Source organism: Triticum dicoccoides, chromosome 7B (genome assembly GCF_002162155.2).
Source record: "Triticum dicoccoides isolate Atlit2015 ecotype Zavitan chromosome 7B, WEW_v2.0, whole genome shotgun sequence".
In the NCBI taxonomy this organism is placed as follows: domain Eukaryota; kingdom Viridiplantae; phylum Streptophyta; class Magnoliopsida; order Poales; family Poaceae; genus Triticum; species Triticum dicoccoides.
The window spans coordinates 61,192,761-61,212,599 of NC_041393.1; the positions used below are offsets into that span (position 1 = coordinate 61,192,761).

Here is a 19,839-nt window from a genome sequence, read left to right on the forward strand (position 1 = left end):
GTTGCACAGCAAGTGCCAGTGCGGTTTGCCCGAATGCATCCAACTTTTGGTAGCGCGTGTGGGGACCCGCCCGGTGACCGCACGCCAGAGATGAACGAAAACGGACTACGAACGCACGTTGCGTCACGTGCGGGCAGTGTTTTAGGGGTTTTCGGTGCGAAAAATCATAGAAAATCCGTACAGCGTCGGAACGCGACAAATTTTGGCGTGCGTGGACTGCATGGTCACTGTGGCCCGTGGAAAAAAATGATCGACTTTGGCGGATGTGACCGAGAGAAGTACGACCGAGGGACCGTACGCGAGAGATGAACAAAATCGGACTACGAACGCACGTTGCGTCACAATATTAATAAACATGTTTGTGTTTCGTGCAAAGTTCAAAAAAATAATAATAATACAAACATGTATGTTTTTCGTGCAAAGTTGAAAAAAAATATATAATAAATGACAAAATTCTGCAAATAAATAAATACATATTTAATATTGCGATGTGACTTTACCCAACTGCCGGGTCAATACAACCCGGACAGTTGTACTACCCAGCAGTTAGGTAGAGCCACATCACAGTATTAATTATGACCATGTATAGGTTAACTGATGCCTCTATATAAGCTGGTTAGGGCGTCGTTCGGCGGCCGAGGTGGGACTAAACTAGGCAACTTGCCGTCGCCCATAATGAAATAGTAGACGGGCGGTCGCCCACTTAATAATTGCCGCGGGCCCGACGCACCATAAAATCTGTCATAGTCGTCGCTATCCGAGGGAATATTCCCGACAATGCGCACGTCACCCAATCACGTCGTGCATGCAGTTTTTTGCGTCGTACGTGCCGACGACGCGCCCGATCTGATCCCCGTCGCCCGCCGCCGCCCGCACTGTCGTTCCCCGCCCGACAGCGTCGCCGCCGTCATCGTCATCACCCCGCACTAGTCGACGTCTGCACCCGCCGTTAGCGCCGGTTGTCAACACCCGTCGTCACCCCACACTAGTCGACGTCACCGCCGCCGTCAGCACCGGTCGTCAACGCCCGTCGTCACCCCGCACTAGTCGACGTCACCACCGCCGTCAGCGCCGGTCGTCAACGCCCCGCCGTCGCCCGCTGTATTAGCCGTCTGGCAGGTATTTCTTTTAATATTTTCAACAGTATATATCACATTAGCTGCATGCAATGTCACATAGATATTATTATATGCAGTATGGACATCGATGGTGTGATTGCATGTTCCGTAGAAAAGTGGGTTAGTCTTGTTAATAAGTTAACACCAAGTCAGTGATTTACGTTTTACAAAACGGAGATGGAGGGCATGTTACGAATACCTTCGGTCAAGATGCGTGATAATTTGCTTGCGCTTATGATTCAAGGTTACAATCCTAGTAGTAAAAAATTCATGGTGCAAGAGGCAGCCGGAAAAAAAGGGTTGATTTCACTGAGGCTTGATGATGTGTTCGCTATTTTGGTTTGAAGAATGAAGGAGTTGACGTTTCTATTTTTTGAGTATGGACCAAGGCAAAGCAATTAAAAAAATTCCAGCTAGTTTTGTTAACAACAAGAATGGTAAAATATTGATTGATGATCTTATTGAGAAGATTGTGAGAAATAAAAACGCGGACGATGAATTTGTTTGGATGGCGTTTCTCGTCCTGTTAGGGACTATAATTACACCAGTGTCTGATGAGTACATTCCGAAGAATTATTATGCACTAGTGCAAGATGTCAGACAGATAAAAAAGTTCAACTGGAACGCATTCACTGTGCGGTTTTGTTTGTCGGAGATTGGTATGGTCTTGCAACCCGGTCGTGTTAGGGAATGGCCACGTGGCAACCTTGCACTTCTGCAGGTATGATTTGTTTTTTAAATTGAATAGTTGTTTTATATAGTAATACTGTACCACATGCTACATTGTTGTTTGTTTGTTTTGCAGTATGATCCTTTAGCGCTGTTGAGCCCCTTGATGAGGAATTGGACAGAAGCGGCAGCGGAGAAAAGAGACAAGTACGACTTTCAATATGGTCGTGGTGTTGGAATGGTAATACGTTAAATACATATTTGTCCATTTAAAGTCTGCAATTTATTATTAATTAAATATGACTGTATGATTCTTTATGTTGTAGATCGATGACACCATTACTGAAGAGTACCGCTTAAACAAAATTAGAATTGGACAGGCTGAAAAGAACAAGAAATCCAGTACGAGAAAGTCAACATTACTGGAAGGAGAACAGGAGTTAGTACATCTGAGGCTTCAGCTACCCAGAACACTATGATGGATCGGATTTTGACTGAGCTGAAGCACATTTGTAAGGATATGCTTCGCATGCCGGAGCTATGTGCACAGGTACAAGTGTTCTGATTTTGCCGTTCACTATGTTTTTTTGATGTGTCACATAACTAATTACAACTAATTTTTAATCACAGAGGGTCATAGAGAAAATGAACAAAAGCGTTGTATTCTACAAAGCCGGTGATATTGAAAAAGAAGAAGAGAATGAGTATGGTGAAAATAGTGAAAGTAGAAACTATGATGGGTCATCTCGTAAAGAATTTGTATATAATCCTGACGTGGACAATTTCAAAACACCACAAAAAAAGAATGTGCAAGAGGATGATGAAGATGATATTAATGATTCTGAAGAGAAGACGCCTTATTATTGCACACCTGAATATTTGGATAGTTTCAAGGGTGATAAAGAAGATCCTATCGAAGTTCCTGAGGTATCTGATGAGAAATCCGTTACATCTTTAGGAACAGATAAAATCACATCACGTGAATCCGTAGATTGTATTGGAGAAGATGAGGTACAAAAGGAGGGTGTAGGGAAACGGAAGCGGAGGCTATCAAACCTTGTAAAGTCTCCTTATATTCCAATTATACCTACAAAGCGTGCAAAACGTACAGCAAAAGCAAGTGAGTTTCATCATATTGTTTTCTAGCTGAACCTTGTACTTATCATTGACTTATTAACATATTACCGTTATGTATTGCAGAACTATTCGAGAAAGAAGTCTTTCAAGATGAATATGATGTGATTAAAGCTAGTGTTAAGTTTGTTCGTGCTTATGAGCGGTCAGCAAAACATAGAAAGAAGGAAATATTCAATGATGGCACGCGTGAAGGTCTCAGTGTAGAGAGGGCTTGTACAATTCTTGACCATCAATGGCTAACCGGTGATGTAAGTTATTGTTGTGCTTTATATTACCTTTCAATGCAAATTGGAATTGTTATACATCATATAAATTATTTTCAGGTTATCAATGCTTATTCGTCGCATCTGTTGGGAGTTGTTGGTGACGATCGTCATATAATGCCGACCTATCTGGTCAATTGGTTACTTGAAATTAGATCGGACACCGAGCCAGGGAGAAATGAGAACGAAGTTGTGGCGAAGAAGAATGGACCCCTGAATAGATGCACCGATGAGTATTTCAAAAAAGATAAGGTAAGTTCAACTGCCTTAATGTATGCATATATGGGATATAAATAATAAAAGGGTATGTGTTGATTGCATCATATTTTCGTTGTGATGCAGCTTTATATTCCTCTTAATAAGGGAAATACCCACTGGGTTTCGGTTGTCATGCATCACCCCAAGGAAGAGTTTCAGGTTCTTGATTCTTTGATGGGACCCGAACTTGACAGTGAAATTAGAGAAAAAGTTGAGGAGCTGGTACGACATAAATTTACATGAGCATATTGAAACTATCATTTAGTAACTGAACTATGTTAAATTCTTTTCGTGCTATCATCTATATGAACAGAGAAAACAACTTGGATATGACATACGTGATGCGAATGCTAGCGGTGCTGTGAATTATCCGGATGTGTCTAACTGGCCTATCAAAACGTATAAGATGCCACAACAAGAAGGCGGGTGAGTAAATACTTTTATATTGTTGTAATATCTTACATGAAATGCGAACTTATGAACCATTTTTTGTATGGACCAGCAATTCATGTGGAATATTTGTTCTTCGGTGCTTTCAATATTGGAACGGTGAAAAATGGACAAGCCATTTTTCTCAGGTCTGGTTTTATTTCAAATGCTTATATTAAATTAAATTCATAATGTAATACTATTTAAATTGTACTAATATGAAGTTCTAACAGGGGTCAATTGATAAATCAAGGGACTTAATGATTGCGCAGCTTATTTTTGCGGAGGGAAATACGCTCAACGATGTGAAGGACAAAGTTACCCGGCTTGCAAAGAAGAAATAAATGTGGCAAAATTTTTGTACTAGAAAATTTTGTAGGCTCAAATAATGTTTACATTTATTTCGACTTTGATATCTTGTGACGAAGAGGACACTACTATTTTGAATATTTATTAAGGCGAGAATGACATTTGGATTATTATGTTGTCTTCAAGCCATTGTCTTTCAATTTGAAATCTTGATATTTATATTTATAGTTCTGTGGTCGTCAAATTGTTTGGATACGTCAGTCCATGTTTTCATGTACGCTGAACGTTAATAAAAATGCACATGTATTTATTATGCGTGTAACACCGACCAACATTCTTATGTTAGTGTTATTTTGAAAGCACAGACGACGTCGCTTATAACACCGACGTTCTTAGTTGTCCATTGTAAAAAAAATTGCCCGACAAGTGCGCCGGCTAGTCTGACGTTAGACAGGACCGGCGGCACTGTCCAACAGTGGCAGCGTCGGACGACGGGTGGCATATCAGTTTAATCGAAGACGTTCGACTGCAAGCGCGCCGCCGGGTATATAAGCCGGTCGTCGCGCGCTCCGTCGAGCGAGGTGGGACTAAAAACTTGGCTGCCCGCACCCGCCGTGCCTGCAGCGACGCGCGTGACCGCGTGGGCCGGCCAAATAACACTATACGCCCGCGACGTGAAGACGGCCCAAGTAGCAGGCGGCGGGACGACGGCCCAAGTTCCACGCGGGGCGACGGGAAATGTTTAGTCCCACCTCGCCCGACGGAGGGCGCGACGACTGACTTATATACCCGGCGGCACATGAGCTGTCGAACTAGTTAATTACTTCGTACTGCTGCCAGCCGCCCGACGCTGCCGCTATGGGACAGTGCCGCCGGCGCAATTGTCAGTCTTTTTTTTTTAAATAATTAAAACGACGGGGTTCTAAGCGACGACAACCGTACAGTGCTGGGAAAAAATAACAACAAATAGCAAAATAACAGTAAACAGCGACGGCACTAGTGTGCAAAAATGAGCACTGTCAAAACAACAGCGACGACACTGTCAAAACAACAGCGACGGCAGTTCTGTGCAAAATGAGCACATGAAAATAAACAAAGTAAAAACTCCTTGTTGCATTACATAGTCTTTCATCAAAACAACTACTTATGTCGGTATATGGTAGCAAATAGTCTGACATCAACAAAGTAAAATAAGTTCATATAACATATTTCAACAATTATTAAAGATCACATATGTAGAACATTAATAACTGTCTCCAATGAAAGGGTGAAGCAATCTTCCATAGCAATCCATAGCAATCTTCCATACTCCACAATTCAAACAAAGTTCCTACATAACAGTAAGATATGTGTTAATTCACAATAAACAAATAAATTCAGGTTGAACAATAAGATTTACAATAACATAAGGAAATCATACTTAGGATTTTGAGGGCACGTGGACTTATAATGACCCGTAAGACCGCACTGTCCACATTGACGTTTGCTTTTCTCATCAAAAGCTTTAGGTCGCCCATTTTTAGTGACATCAAGACCATCCTTACCGCGGCCTTTAACATTCTGTTTTGGTGCGCCTTTGGTGTTAACTTTAGCGGGATCACGAACAAGACCATGATCTTGATTAGGCTCAAATGCATCGTCGTTCACAAACTGTACCCCCGCACCAGGCTCATCCTCCTCAGTGTAATCATTATCTATTATGTCCCTCAGAGCCGCCTTCAACTTGTCGAATAAAAATGGTTTATGACATGCTTTATGAGTTGCTTCAGCAGATAAGATAGTCAACTCACTGTACCTAGCTCTGTCACCTGCACCTGCCCATCCCCACGAAAACAGATCGCTAGTGCGCTTCACGGGAAGTCCACCCCTTGCAACTTGGCTCAACCTTCGCAGCACTAAACACTTAGGTATCTCACGTAAGCGTAGCTGAATCAGAACATGAAGAATATGTTTGCAAGGAAGTCCTTTGCGATACATGCTTCTGCAACTGCACCTCACAGTTTCTTCGGAGTTACCTGGGGTGTACTCCACAGTGAATCTGATATCCCTATTTTCCTTCCATGTCAGTATGAATCTGTGAGTGTCTGCTCCTCTCACTCTCTCAAGGACCTCAAGCTCCCGTGCCTTCTTCATATCTTCCTGCAAGATATAAAAGTTTGCCGCAGTGAACTCACGGGCAGCTGATTTCTCAATATCTTTACACTCATCCAATACTGGTACTGGAACTGTCTGTGAGTTTGTGTAATCGTCATGCGCCTCGCTCTCACGAAGACGAACTATGTAGTTCTCATAGTGCACAATCATATCAACAATAGTCATACCGGAGTCTAGATGCAAGTGAAGGCATGAATTCAGACTCTCACTTCGCTGGTTACTTCGCATACCTAAGAAAAACCCACCTGACAGATATGATGCAGCCCAAAGCCTTTTCTTCTTGTACATCCTACGTAACCATGTTTTTGTTTTCTCCGACTGCGATTTGGCGCAAAACGCTGCCCATCTCTCCTCAAATACCTTCTTTGAAGTGGCATAATAAAGTAGAGACCTGAACTCCTTTAGAGACTTATGATGAAGGTGTTTCTGCATGTTCTTCTGAATATGCCACGAGCAAAGACGATGCCAAACCTCCGAAAGTACCTTTCTTATGGCCTTAATCATAGCTGCATCTCCATCAGTAATTACTGACCTGGGCCTCTTCTGACAATGAGCCCTCAAAAATGTCTGAAGCAGCCAGACATATGTATCCTCTGTCTCGTCAGACACAAGAGCACAACCGAATACCGTGGTGCAACGGTGGTTGTTCAGACCGACAAAAGGTATAAATGGCATGCCATACCTATTCATTCTGTATGTGCTGTCGAAGACTGTCACATCACCGTAGTCAACATAGTCTCGACGTGATTGAGAATCACACCAGAATATGTTTTTCATCCTTCCTTCATCATCGACGGTGTGCTCAAAGAAGAAATCTGGATCTCTCTCTTTTCTGGTCATCATGATCCCAATGGCAGTGTCTGCATCACCTTGTGCAAGCAATTTCATTTTTTCTCTATAACACATGTTATAAAGGTTTTTCCTCCCAAAACCAGCCTTTGCATATGACCCGTACCTACTGACGAGTTGATCATAAATCATATGTTTCCTGATTCCAGCACCTGCCATGGTTAAGATCTCAGCTTTCTGATATTCTTTTATCTGATTATGAGACCGAAGAAACGTGACTTCATCCGGTCTAGCTAGAACGTGACTGTGATCATCATTGAAACTGCTGACATACCAAACGTCACGCTCTTTATCAAGTTTCAAAGTTATATGCGCATCGCAGAAGCAACGAGTCTCCCCTCTCAGTCTGCGGGTCCTGCCTTCCATTGTACAAAGTTTTGCCTGTCGTTTCCCAGCTCTCGCACACCGATACTTTCTCAAGCGCTTAGTTCCCTCAGGACCTTTCGAATATTTCAGTGAGTCCTTTCTTACGCTGAAACCACGCTCGTAAGCATACTGGTTATAGAAAATGTAAGCCTCTCCTAGTGACTTGAACGTCTTCCTCATGACCTTCCAATGCATGTCCAATAATTCTTGCTGATATTCATCAAATCCGATGTCAAAATTAAACAGATCATCACCAACATACTCATCATTCCCGCTTGTACCATCTACATCTCCCTGTAAATTAATGCATTAAACCATTTATGTCAGTCAGTTATTATTTTAATATGTAATAATGTAGTTATGTAAGTTTGAAAACTTACTTTGCTGGAGCTGTCATCATGAGATGGATCAACGTGCGATTTGTCACTTTCATCGTCCACAATATTCCTCACAAAGTCCCCGTCCTCGTCCATCTGCCCGCATTGCAAAAAAAACATGTAAGCGCTAATATGGTTATTATGTCATTTCTTCTCTGATTTTATTTATGACATACCCGGTGTGCACTTTCGGCAAATGAATCATCTATATCCATATCATCATCATCATCGCCATGTCGCTGCATGATGCAAAAAATTATGAAAATTTCCGTGTGGTCTACCATATTTATTGTTTTTATCAACCTTGATCACACTTACATTACCACTATAAGATTCATCCAAACTCATGTAGTTCTCCTCAGCAGGTTCATCCATATTCAGTGACGAGGTTTCGTTGTCCTCGTCGTAATCATTGCCATCATAATCGCCCTCCTCCTCCAACTATACATAGTTAAAAAAATTGTACGATCAATCAAACACCGTGTAACATCATCCCTAAAACAATTATTTCATCGAGCACAATGTTGTCTCTAACCAACCTCTTGCACGGCGGCCAGGATTTCAGCCGGATCCATTTCTTCCGATGACGGCCTGACGTTGCTGGCCGGCGGAGGCAGGTGTCGACGGCGTGAGGACGACGGCTGGTCGTAGCAGGCATACTGTGCGGAGGGAGGCGGCGACGTAGATCGTGGGTGGGCGGCCATCTGGGCGACGGGAATGGAACGCGGCGGCAGCGGCAACGGAGCCTGGGCAGGCGCGGCGGCAGCGGTAACGGCGCCGGGGCACGCGCGGCGGCCTGTTTGGGCGGCGACCCGGGCGACGGCGACTTAGCGCAGACGGGGGCCGACGTGGAGACGGCGTGGATGCGTTAGGGTTCTGGGTTGTGTCTTTTTTTTCCCTCGAACAACTGTCGACGCCAACGTCGAGACGTGCGGGCGTACGACTGCGACGTACGGCGACGGGTGCGGGTACGCGGGCGGGCGTACGTACAGCGACGGGTGCAGCATACGCAGGCGGGCGTATGCCGTCGCGCGCGGACGTATGGCGTCGGGTGGGTATTCCTATACCTAATGTGAAATTACCATACTATCCACTATACGTTTTAGGGGGTTGTACCGAAGCACTCCCCAATATCAAAACGTCAGGGACAGGTGCCCGATTTGTCGAAGCAACTAGTACTCTCTCTATCTCAAAATATAAGATGTATTCTGGTCCAATTTACATGCTGAACAATGGATGGGACCAATGAACATGGGAACTCGAGATGCGAGATCATCGTTGCTTTATAATATAAAGCGGGGGGCAACACTTTTTTTAGATGCCAGACTCATCTCTGATAGCAGACATGGGTAGTTGTAAATTAGAAGGGGAGGACATAGAAGCCGATGGCGTGGAGGTAGTCTCCGGCGCGGCCGAACATGCCGACGACGCTGCCGTTGTTGAGCACGGGCAGGCTGTAGTGCGTGCTGTCCACCGCGTGCCCGAACGGGCCGTAGGTGGCCTGGTTGGTCACAAACTTGATGGAGGTGATGCAGTGCTCGATCTCCTTGAGCTTGAACGGACCCACCGACCAGTCGACTTGAGTTATGTACTCCGACGGCCCCAGGGTGATCTGCACGACGTACATACATACAAGTATGTGTATCAGACCAAGAAAAGAAACAGGAGTGACAAGAAGTGCCCTGGATCGCTCGCTCACCGTGTCCGGGTCTTCCTTTTCCCCTCCGGCGCCGCCCCAGGGCCCGGCGGTGTGCAGCTGCTTGTCCTTGTCCATGTAGGTGAAGCCGACGGAGTCGAGGACCTTGCCCCAGCGGATGGTGATGCTCTCCAGCCGTTGCGGCGCCACCGTGATGTCGTGGGCGACCCCGTCATCGCCGCCCCACGTCCCCAGCTTCACCACCGGGCTCGGGCTCTGGCTCTGGCTCTGCACGCACATACAAAACGACCAGCCGCCATGAGTCCTCCTGTGAAGATAGATAGCACAGCATGGAGCTTGCTTTTTTATCTTTAAACGGAACACAGCATGGAGCTCAGCTCACGCATGAGAGAGTAGCCAGGACTAGGACAGACCATTTCGGTAGCTCTCGCGCGGCCGCACAACGAAGCACCAATAGAGAGTTGAGCTGATCAGGCAGCACTTGAGTGAATTTTATATGCAACGAAAAACAGGAGAGTAGTAGTTGGTTTGGGCGGACGCGCAGCCTCCACGCCTCCTCCGACTCATGCTTGCATGTGTATCCTGCTCGCGGCTACTTCGATTTATGAGGATTTAGTGTGCAGTTTAATTTGTTGGACAAAGAATTTAGTGCCGACTCTGACGTTTTTGTCACGTTGCTTAATTAACTAAGTACTCCCTAAAAAAACTAATAGTTAGCCTCAACCCGAAAAAAGAAAAACTACGTACTAGCCTCCAAAATGGTGGGGCCTAATTTTTTTAAACACATTACAGACGCAAACACTCATTTTTTTTTTTGAGAACATGCAAACGTTCATATAAACGCGCATACACTCACCCTAGGGCGGAGGGAGCTCCAGGCGACTCTGGCCACTTGCCCGGGCTCGCTGCATGCGCGACGCCGTAGGACGTCCTGTCACAGCTGGCAAAATCCACACCGACGGTTATGGTTTCCCGGGCAAAACTGTGTTGGGCTACGTTCAGTGTTGGGCTTCGTGTAAGCACCTGGACCTAGGAAATAGGAAGAGCCGAGCAAGAGAAACGAATGTGGTTTACTCGACAGCGAGCGCTCCACGCCTCCACCTGCCTGTTCGGTTGTTCGTCTTTGCCGCACCCGGTTGGGAGTGGAGCGGACGCCCAACCGCCATCGCGGACGCTGAGACAGACTAGCGGCAAGAAGCGAGGCTGGGCGTGCCGGCGGCGGCGGGGAAGCGACTGGCTCCTAGACTACTTGTCTTCTTCTTTGTGATTAGGTAAAAATTGCAAACAAATCTGGCCATCCGGTTCATAGACACTTAGGGCTTTAATTTTGAGGACAGTGTACGGGAAATTATCCATTGAGAACGATCACGACTTCCTGATCCTACTGTTTGATTTAGAATCTTTTTTTAGATAGTTGACGATAAGGATGTTATTTGAAATTTTTACTGCAATCAAAAAGGGAAAGGGCATTTGCCTTGTGATTTTCTTTAGCACACTATTAATATGTTTCGACTGATAATCTATATTCTTGCAAGCTCTCTATTTTGAATATATTCACCAATCACACCACTTAATTTATGTGAATTACAAACCCATGTTTTACATTATATTGTCTTCTATGTTGTTTGGACGATATCTCTAGCAATATGAGTTTGGTTCTATGCATGGCCTAGTTCTGTGACTTCTGTTGTCAAGTCACAACGTTATTTACGTCTACAAAAATGGATGTTGATATTTTATTTCACTTCAAAATTATACTTGTATTTTACTTCATTATTAATGTCGATTAGTCATTCAGAAGTTTGGCGCTATGTTATATCATGTGTATTCAAACGTCAGTTATTTAGGCGATTTCAAAATCAGACATTTACGAGCAAGTTCGCCCAGGCTTCACAAAATTTCTGCCTTCGCCACTACCCCTATGAACGCACACACGCACATTCTACCCCTATGAGCACCTCTGAGAGATTGAGCCGGCATATCATCTTGAGATTTTACGAAGTCACCATATGCGCCTTGTAGTCGACGGGAACGTCTCCACCCACTGAAAGCGTATCGCTAGAAATTCTGGAATAAATCCAGGATAAATGCGAGCACCAGGATTTGAACCCTGATGAGCTGGGGATACCACTGTCCACCTAACCATCTCAACCACAGGTTGATTCGCGGTGGGGCCTAAATTTGAAACCACACTACGTAGCTACTGCCGGGCCTTACCTTCATGTCGCACCCAAAAGAAAACCTTTCGTTTCGAGATATTTTTCTCGTATTTTTATTTATGTATTTCCTAGTGAAGACTTTCATGAAAGCGTGGCCTGTTTCATGCAAGCACACTCATTTGACCTAGCGCCGCCCCTTAAATCTGTAGCATTGACCAATTTGTGTCAACGGAGGGGATGGTAGCAGCCGTGGGGCTGTGGCATTAGGTTATTCATAGTGGGGAGTATCATGTATTAGTATCATGCATATGATACTATCTCCATAATGCATAGTATCGTAAATTATGATCAAGATAGTATCATATATCATCTTATTTATTGTCATGCATGACACATAGTAGCATAACATTTATTGTCATGCATAAGACCAACGAAGTGAAGGTGCGGTCTCCGGTGAGGAAGAGTAGAACACGGGAGACGGATCGGCCCACATGGTATACCAGGCCCCGCTGCCTCTTGTGGTCCGTCACCGATGGACGTGAGGTCCACGAGGGAAATGGTGGCGCCTTTGCTGTCGTCATCCCACCGGGCCGTCTGATGGTTCGTCGGCGGCGCGTAGGAGGCGCAGCTAGCTATGTTCTCCTCCACGATCACCTGCAACTACGCCTCTGCTGCTGCCGCTTCCTGCCAAGCGGCGGCTTGAGCTTGGACAACATGGTAGATGGCATGCTGCTCCCCGACGGAATTTTAGTTCGCCGCGGTCATGGCTGCCACGGCCTCCTCGCTCGCACGCTCGCCATAGATCTGGCCCGCCACCAGCCGGTGTTGCTCCAAGAGGAACAAGTTGTACCGCTGTTCCTCCTGCGCCTGCTTGAACACGGACAAAGACGCCGCCGTAGGCTGCACCTCCATCATGGCGGCGTTGAACTGCGCCTGTGACTGCTCCATGGGAAGCCGGTGTGCACAAAAGGCGAGGGCGCCAGGGCGGAGTCGTCGGAGCCCGTCTCCATCGTGGTGTCGTCCTCGTCGCCGGAGACCTCGGGCAAGCTGGCCGTCAAGCCGACCTCGATTTGCATGGCACAACGGCTATGCCAGGCGGCGGCAAGGGCGGCCACCGCGTGCTTCATCTCTGGCGGCAGACTGTCCAATGGTGCTTTCCTGCTGGCGGTCATGACAGATGCGGTGCAAGGGAGGAGGATGTGGAGGGGCTGGTGTTCTGGTCAGGGCTAGACCAAAAGTTCGTAGCTCGTGAGCTTAATGGGCACTTGATAATCCGGCTCGGTAAGCTCGTGGCTCGCTTCTTAATGAACAGAGCCAATCATTGATTTCAGCTTGTTAAGCTTAACGAGGTTAATGAACGAGCTAACGAGTTTCACGAGTAGCTCGTTACAAACAACACAACACATATTTTCATCTTACGTGATAAAATTTTGGTAGCACCTCATCCCATCTATTCAGTCTAATCTACATAGGAGACAACAAACTAGTGCATTCTCCTTTGTAGGCACCATCTTTCTTCTTAAAAACCACATCTAAACACTCATCTTGTAGACCGTAAACACATCAGAATCTGTTAACGAACACGCACGAGCTTAACGAGCTTCAAATGAATCGAGCCGAGCAAGGTTTTTTGCTCGTTAATCTTAACGATCTGAGTCTTAACGAGCACGAGCTTAATGAGTCGAGCAGCTCGTTAATCCACCCTAGTTGTGGTGTGGAGTTAGCCGGGTGTGGCCAATTTTATATAGCGGATTCCAGTGGGGCCAAACCTCCGGGTGCGTCAATGTGCGGTGCCAGAGTGGATTTCTCGGCCGGTGAGCCTGCTTAATGGCGGCAGACGGATGAAAAACGACATTGAACGGGCGCGGTAGATATCCGTCTCGTCCCGTCCAGTCACGCGTCTCCGACATTGAACAGGTGCGGACACCGGAGACGCGTCACTGGCTGTGCCCTCGGTCGACGTGCCGCTTCGATGGCGGAGGCAGTGAGAGGTCGCATCCACCCTGAGCCGTCTTCAATGTTGAGTGGCGCGCTCTACAGCGGCATGAATGTGGGCAGCTGGTGCCGGCAGGGAGCGCGCGCGGGAGGATGGAGTGGTTTTTGGTGGGCCAAGGCAGTCAGAAAGCGGGCTTGGGATCGGTCCGGACTCCCGCAAACCTGACCCACGTTTATCTTTGGTTTGCAGGAGAAATCGTGTTTGGACCGTTCCGCGGACCAATACATGTCGGCTTGGATGACTTCCACGGTCCGGACAACACGGTCCGGATGGTTGCGGGAGGTTTATGGATCCCCCTTGAAGTGCCCTCATAGTATGGAGTGTTTCTCATTTCCTCTTATATTTCAGTTTCCCAAAATGCCCATGAACCTACGAAAGTTTGTATTTTCAGAGAAGACACAAGTTTAGACCTTATTTTGAGCAGTTGTGCCAGAAGATAAATTATTGGAACAGGAGCACGTGATAGGGGAAGTAGGGATCTCGTCATCAGCTCTGCCGACCCCTCTGGTTCACCGCCAAGTGGTATACAATTCGTCCATGGTTGACAAGATGGAAATCCTCGGCACTCCCACAGCTTCGTTGAGCAATGGTAGTGCTTCAGGGCATCTCCAGCCGTTGGCCCCCCAGGGGGCGTCTAAAAGCGCCGCCTGGGGGCGAGCCGGCGCAAAAAATGGTCCTGGGGGCGAGTCGGTCTCCAGCCGTCGGCCCTCACGGCCGCCCCCAAACGCGTATTAAAAAAGAAGAAAGGGTGTTCGGCGAAGTTATGATAAAAAGTAGTTAAATTTCGGCTAAACATGGCAAATTTCGGCGAAATTCGCGCATTTTCATTACATTAACTTAATCTAAAAAAGAAAGGGGCTGAAGTCGTCGCCGCCATCGTCGTCGGCGGCCTTCTCCTCCTTGACGCGGGCGCCCCTGCTGGACCCGGCGTCGCCATGGCGGACTGGCGGCGGCGCGTCGTCGTCGTCGTCGTCGCTGCCGCATAGGACGACGACCCCGTCTTCATCGCGGCCGCGTCGGCGCTCCTCGAAGCGGCGCAGGGCGGCGCGCTGGCGCTCCTTCACCTTCTCCCGGCGCGCCTTCTCCATCGCAATGGAGTCCTGGCGCGCCCATTCTAGGGCCGCGTCGTCGTCGTCGAACTCCGCCTTCACCGGCGCCAGCCCCGGCTCCGTCTTCACCGGCGCCAGCCCCGGCTCCGTCTTCACCGGCGCCAGCCCCAGCTCCGTCTTTGGCTTAACGAAGCGCGGAGGAGCCGACGAAGAGGAGGCGCGCCGGCCGCCCTCGTTGATGACGATGCCGGCGCTGCGAGTGAGGAATCAACGGCAAGGCTGACCGGCGGCAGCCTTGCCATTGATTCCCCGCGGGAACCGAGGCCGTTGGGGGAAGACGAGGCGCCGAGTCGCTGACGCGGCTGGCCCGCGTCTTTTTCGCACCAAAACAGCTCGCCCCGACGCCCCCGGGCGCCCCCCAGCGCGCCGGGTTCAGGTTGGGTCCGCCGGCGCTGTTTTCGGCCCAAGCCGGCGAAAATCGGGCTCCTGGGGGCACGACTGGGCCGTTTTTTCGGCGCCGGCGCGAAAAAATCGCCTGGGGAGGCCTTCCTGGGGGCGCAGCTGGAGATGCCCTCAGTCGACAATGTCAACCCTCCAAATGGACCGCCTTCTTTGAAACATACTCCCTCCGTTCCTAAATATTTGTTTTTTTAAAGATTTCAACAAGTGACTATATACGAAGCAAAATAAGTGAATCTATACTCTAAAATATGTATATATACATCCGTATGTGGTAGTCTATTTGAAATCTCTAGAAAAACAAATATTTAGGAACAGACGGAGTAAAACTTAACTGGCTTCTGATGACACGCGGAAGTTGCTAATGAATTAATATCTGCTGACAAGGAAGCACCAGAACAAGTCACGCGAGCCTAGCTATCCGGTGTCAATTCAAAGAAAAGCTGTAAGCTTGACACTTCCACTGATTCCAAGATGACTGAGCACTCTAAGGTTGTTAGCGATATCAGGGGCTTGTTGCATCTGGGAGCTGTCCCCAGAGACAAATGGCGGTAACAATAGTCCGAAACTGGAGACTTGCAATAGAGTTGCTGATGACACATCAAAGCCTGTTGATCGAATAGAATGGTGCATCTTCTTTATCGAAAATGTCACCTTGGTCAGGCCCTCCGAGCGAGTGTGTTCGGTTCCCTCCTTGCATATTACGTATTCCATGGGGACTTCAGGTATATCACACTTAAACATATCCATCACACTTAGAAGATTCCATATTCGAGACTAAGTTAGGAAAAATTACCAAGCCCCGACTGGCAACAATTACAGTCTAATATGAACAACACCACTATAAACTCCAGCAAAATGGGAGAGACACTTCAAAAATACTGCTACTAATTAGAAACAGTTAAGAGGACGCCATACTGATGGTTTTAACTAATAACTAGAGCAGTAACCTGAACTGAGGTACCCATAAGAGAACAGGACGTTTAGTATGATTACCTTAATGTAGATCGAACAACTTAGAATCTTTGTTCTTCAATGCCTGGACCGATTCCCATTGAAGAACTCAATCTGAGGTTGGAACACCAAGATATCAGACTTCCTTTGAAGTACATCCATTGTATGGAAGCCCATCCCCTATCACACAGTACTCCCTTTGACCTGTAGAGTTTAGTCTGTTCATATCAAATATCAGCCAACCTTTGCTAACTGGAAATCCATGGATGGACACACTCAGATGACTGAGACCATCCTAAAATCGAAGGGCGCCGTTCTCTTCGGTATGAGTATCGCCATTTACTGTGCACAATAACATGATAGAGTACTGAACAAATGCGATAATATCTAATGACAACTTCATAACTGAGTAACTGGGTAGACTCTCCGGAGAAAGACCAAGATGAAATATGCATTTGCAGTAAAAAATGTGTACCTAACACAAAATTACATGCATATGCTAATTCACAAGGTAACAACTATTAGGTCTATTTTATGTCAATTAAATATGAAAATTTCAGTATCAAAGAATATTTCATGTTCAACATCAACATACCACCAGAAAGAAACCAGGGCTCTCCTTGAGATAAAGCCCTGTCTTCGACGTCTTTAAGGTTGTTAGCAATAATCAGGGCCTTGTTGCATTAGGGGAGCTGTCCCAGAGACAAATGATGGTAATAAAGGCCGACGCTCACTTGCAATAGAGCTGCTAATGACACAACAAAGCCTGTTGATAGAATAGAATCGTGCATCTTCTTTATCTAAAATGTCGCTTTAGACGGCCGTTCCGAGCGAGTGTGTTCGGCACCTCCAAGTTGTACAAATTCGTGTGTAACAGACAGGGTTTATTCGGTTTACAGGAATATGAAACGTAGGAATGGAGAAACCCATAGGAATGTCAAAGGAATAGAGGTGCAAAACTGAGGATTTAAAACTTGAGGAAAACTAAAGAGCTGGACGTTCGGTACAACGTTGAAAGAGCAGAGGCAACCATTCCATCAGGGGATTCTCAAAAAGCAACTTTATGAATTTTTTATTTCACTGCATAGTGATTCTTTGAGGTAAAGGATCTGGCTACGGAATAATTACTCTCTCCATTCCTAAATATAAGTCTTTATAAAGATTCTACTAGATGGACTATATACAGAAAAAATGAATGAATCTACTCTTAATATGCATCTATATACATCCGTATATAGTTTATAGTGGAATCTGTATAAAGACTTACATTTAGGAACGGAGGAAGTATATGGGAAGTGATTGATCTTTCTCGGGCATACTCGAAACATGAGCTCCAACTAGATTACAACTTCCTGTGGGATCACCGGGCTAGAGCAGTTGTTATGACCGGACATGTCTATACCAGGAAGAGGCCCACCGGGCATTAGTATTAGGGGCTTGTCCCGCAAGTTATCTTAGGCAAGTTATTTTAGGCAAGTTATCTTAGACTAAAGTTATAAATACTAGTTGTAAGACACCGTTTGAGATCAAGCAATAAAGATATTATAATCTTTTGTTGCCCGGCTCCCCAAGGAGCCGGAACCCTAGCCGCCTCTCCCAACCCTAGCCGCGACGGCGCCTGACCGCCGGCGCGCCTGCTCCAGCCTCCACACCCCTCCTCCTGTCCATACAACCTACGCCGGAGGCCTGGTAGGAACCCTAGTCCTACCAATTTGGTATCCAGAGACACCAGTCCGATCATGTCGCTTCCTCCATCACCGCCGCCGCTGCCATCCACCTCTGCCCCACCACTGCTGCCGCCGGCCAACTCCGTGCCGATGACGGCGATCACGTCCGGGACCGTCACCACCACCACGCCGGCGCCGGTCACCACCACGGCGGATCCGCCCCCGCTCCTCACGCCCGAGGAGATGTCGGGCACCCTGCGGGAGCTCGTCCACGCCGTCCGAGGCATCAGCCTCTACCTCGCCGGGCACCAGCCCCCGCCACCGAACGCCGCCATCACCACCTATGGGCCGCCGCCGCTACAGTGGCCCGCCTCGGCCTTCCAGGCGCCCTACGGAGGGGCGCCCCCGCCGCCGCTCCTGCTGCTGCACTACCCGGCCGCGGGAACGCCTTGGCCAGCGTGGCCGACCACCGCCGCATCGCTGGGGGGTCCGCCTCAGCAGTCCCGCCCGGCGCCACCGCCGGCCCCCACGACGCCGGCGCCGGTACAGCCGCACCACCAGGCGCCGCCGCCATCGCCAGCACCACCACCCGTGTCCCGGCCTACTGGTCGGCCCCTGCACCAGGTGCAGTTTCCGTCCTCGCCTTCGCCGATTCCCGCGTGGGCGACCGGCTCGTCTCCGGACCCGGTGTATACTACGGCGCCGGAACACCCGATGCCCTCTCTCCGATTTGATCGTCCCTCCAGCTCGGCGAACTACGCCCCAGAGATACCCGACCCAGCACATGCGCTGCCGTTTACTGCAGCCCTCGGGCACGGTGGTCCGACACCCCCTCGCTTCGCCAAACTGGATTTCGCCACTTACAACGGCACGGAGGACCCCCTCAACTGGCTCAACCAGTGCGAGCAGTTTTTTCGAGGGCAGCGGACGCTCGCTTCAGATCGCACCTGGCCCGCGTCCTATCATCTCCGGGGCGCGGCACAGACTTGGTACTATGCCCTCGAGCAGGACGAGGGCGGCATGCCACCATGGGAGCGCTTCCGGGAGCTTTGTCTCCTCCGGTTCGGGCCTCCTATCCGCGGGAGCCGATTGACGGCCCTCGGTCGTTTGCCTTTCACATCCACGGTGCAGGACTACGCCGACCACTTCCAGGCCCTGGCATGCCATGCGCCGGGCGTCTCCGCGACTCAGCGCGCCAAGTTATTTGTGGGCGGATTACCAGACCATATCCGCGTGGACGTTGAGCTCCGGGATCCCCCCCGACCTTCAGACGGCCATGTACTACGCCCGGGCCTTCGAGCAGCGGGCTCAGGCGCTACAGCAACCGGCCGGCCGGGGTGGCCGCCTTCCCAGTCGACCCACATCATCACCTGGCCGGCCTCCTCCAGCCTCGGCGACCACCTCTTCGGCCACCACCCGGACCTTCCGTCGGTTGTCACCGGCCGAGCAGCAGGAGCGTCGCCGTCAGGGCCTCTGCTTCAACTGCGATGAGCCCTACTCGCCGACCCATGTCTGCCCCCGCCTATTTTACTTGGAGACGGTCGACTACACCGAGGCGGACGACTCGACCGACGAGCCACCACCCGCGGCGGCCGTGGACGCGCCCGCGGATTCTGCGGCCACCGCGTGTGTCGTCTCCCTCCACGCTCTTGTCGGCATCCGTGGCGAGCGGACCATGCTGTTACCGGTGACGGTCCATGGCGAGCGGCTGGTGGCCCTGCTGGATACTGGCTCCATCCATAATTTCCTACCCGCGGCGACCATGCGTCGGCTAGCACTGCCGACCACGAGCGGGGAGCGCCTGCGAATCACGGTGGCAAACGGCGATCGCCTCCAGTGTCATGGGCTCGCCCGCGATGTTCCCATCTCCATCTGTGGCGAGCACTTCTCCATTACCTGTGCAGGGATCGACCTCGGCTGCTTCGACTTCATCCTCGGGGTGGACTTCCTCCGGACCCTCGGGCCCATC

At 48.7% G+C, this 19,839-nt stretch overlaps 1 protein-coding gene and 1 pseudogene across 1 annotated transcript; both read right to left on the bottom strand.

The window, feature by feature from the left end:
• Window positions 1–4,520: 4,520 nt before the first annotated feature.
• On the bottom strand, window positions 4,521–8,633 carry LOC119338610 (annotated as a pseudogene).
• Window positions 8,634–9,114: 481 nt separating this feature from the next.
• Window positions 9,115–10,087, bottom strand: LOC119338117 (protein GOS9-like). Its single transcript, XM_037610415.1, has 3 exons — window positions 10,000–10,087; window positions 9,629–9,853; window positions 9,115–9,541 (listed from the first exon to the last, which is right to left on the bottom strand). The coding sequence occupies exons 1-3, from the start codon at window positions 10,000–10,002 to the stop codon at window positions 9,290–9,292; spliced, it is 480 nt and encodes a 159-aa protein (XP_037466312.1). The 5' UTR covers window positions 10,003–10,087; the 3' UTR covers window positions 9,115–9,289.
• Window positions 10,088–19,839: the final 9,752 nt, after the last annotated feature.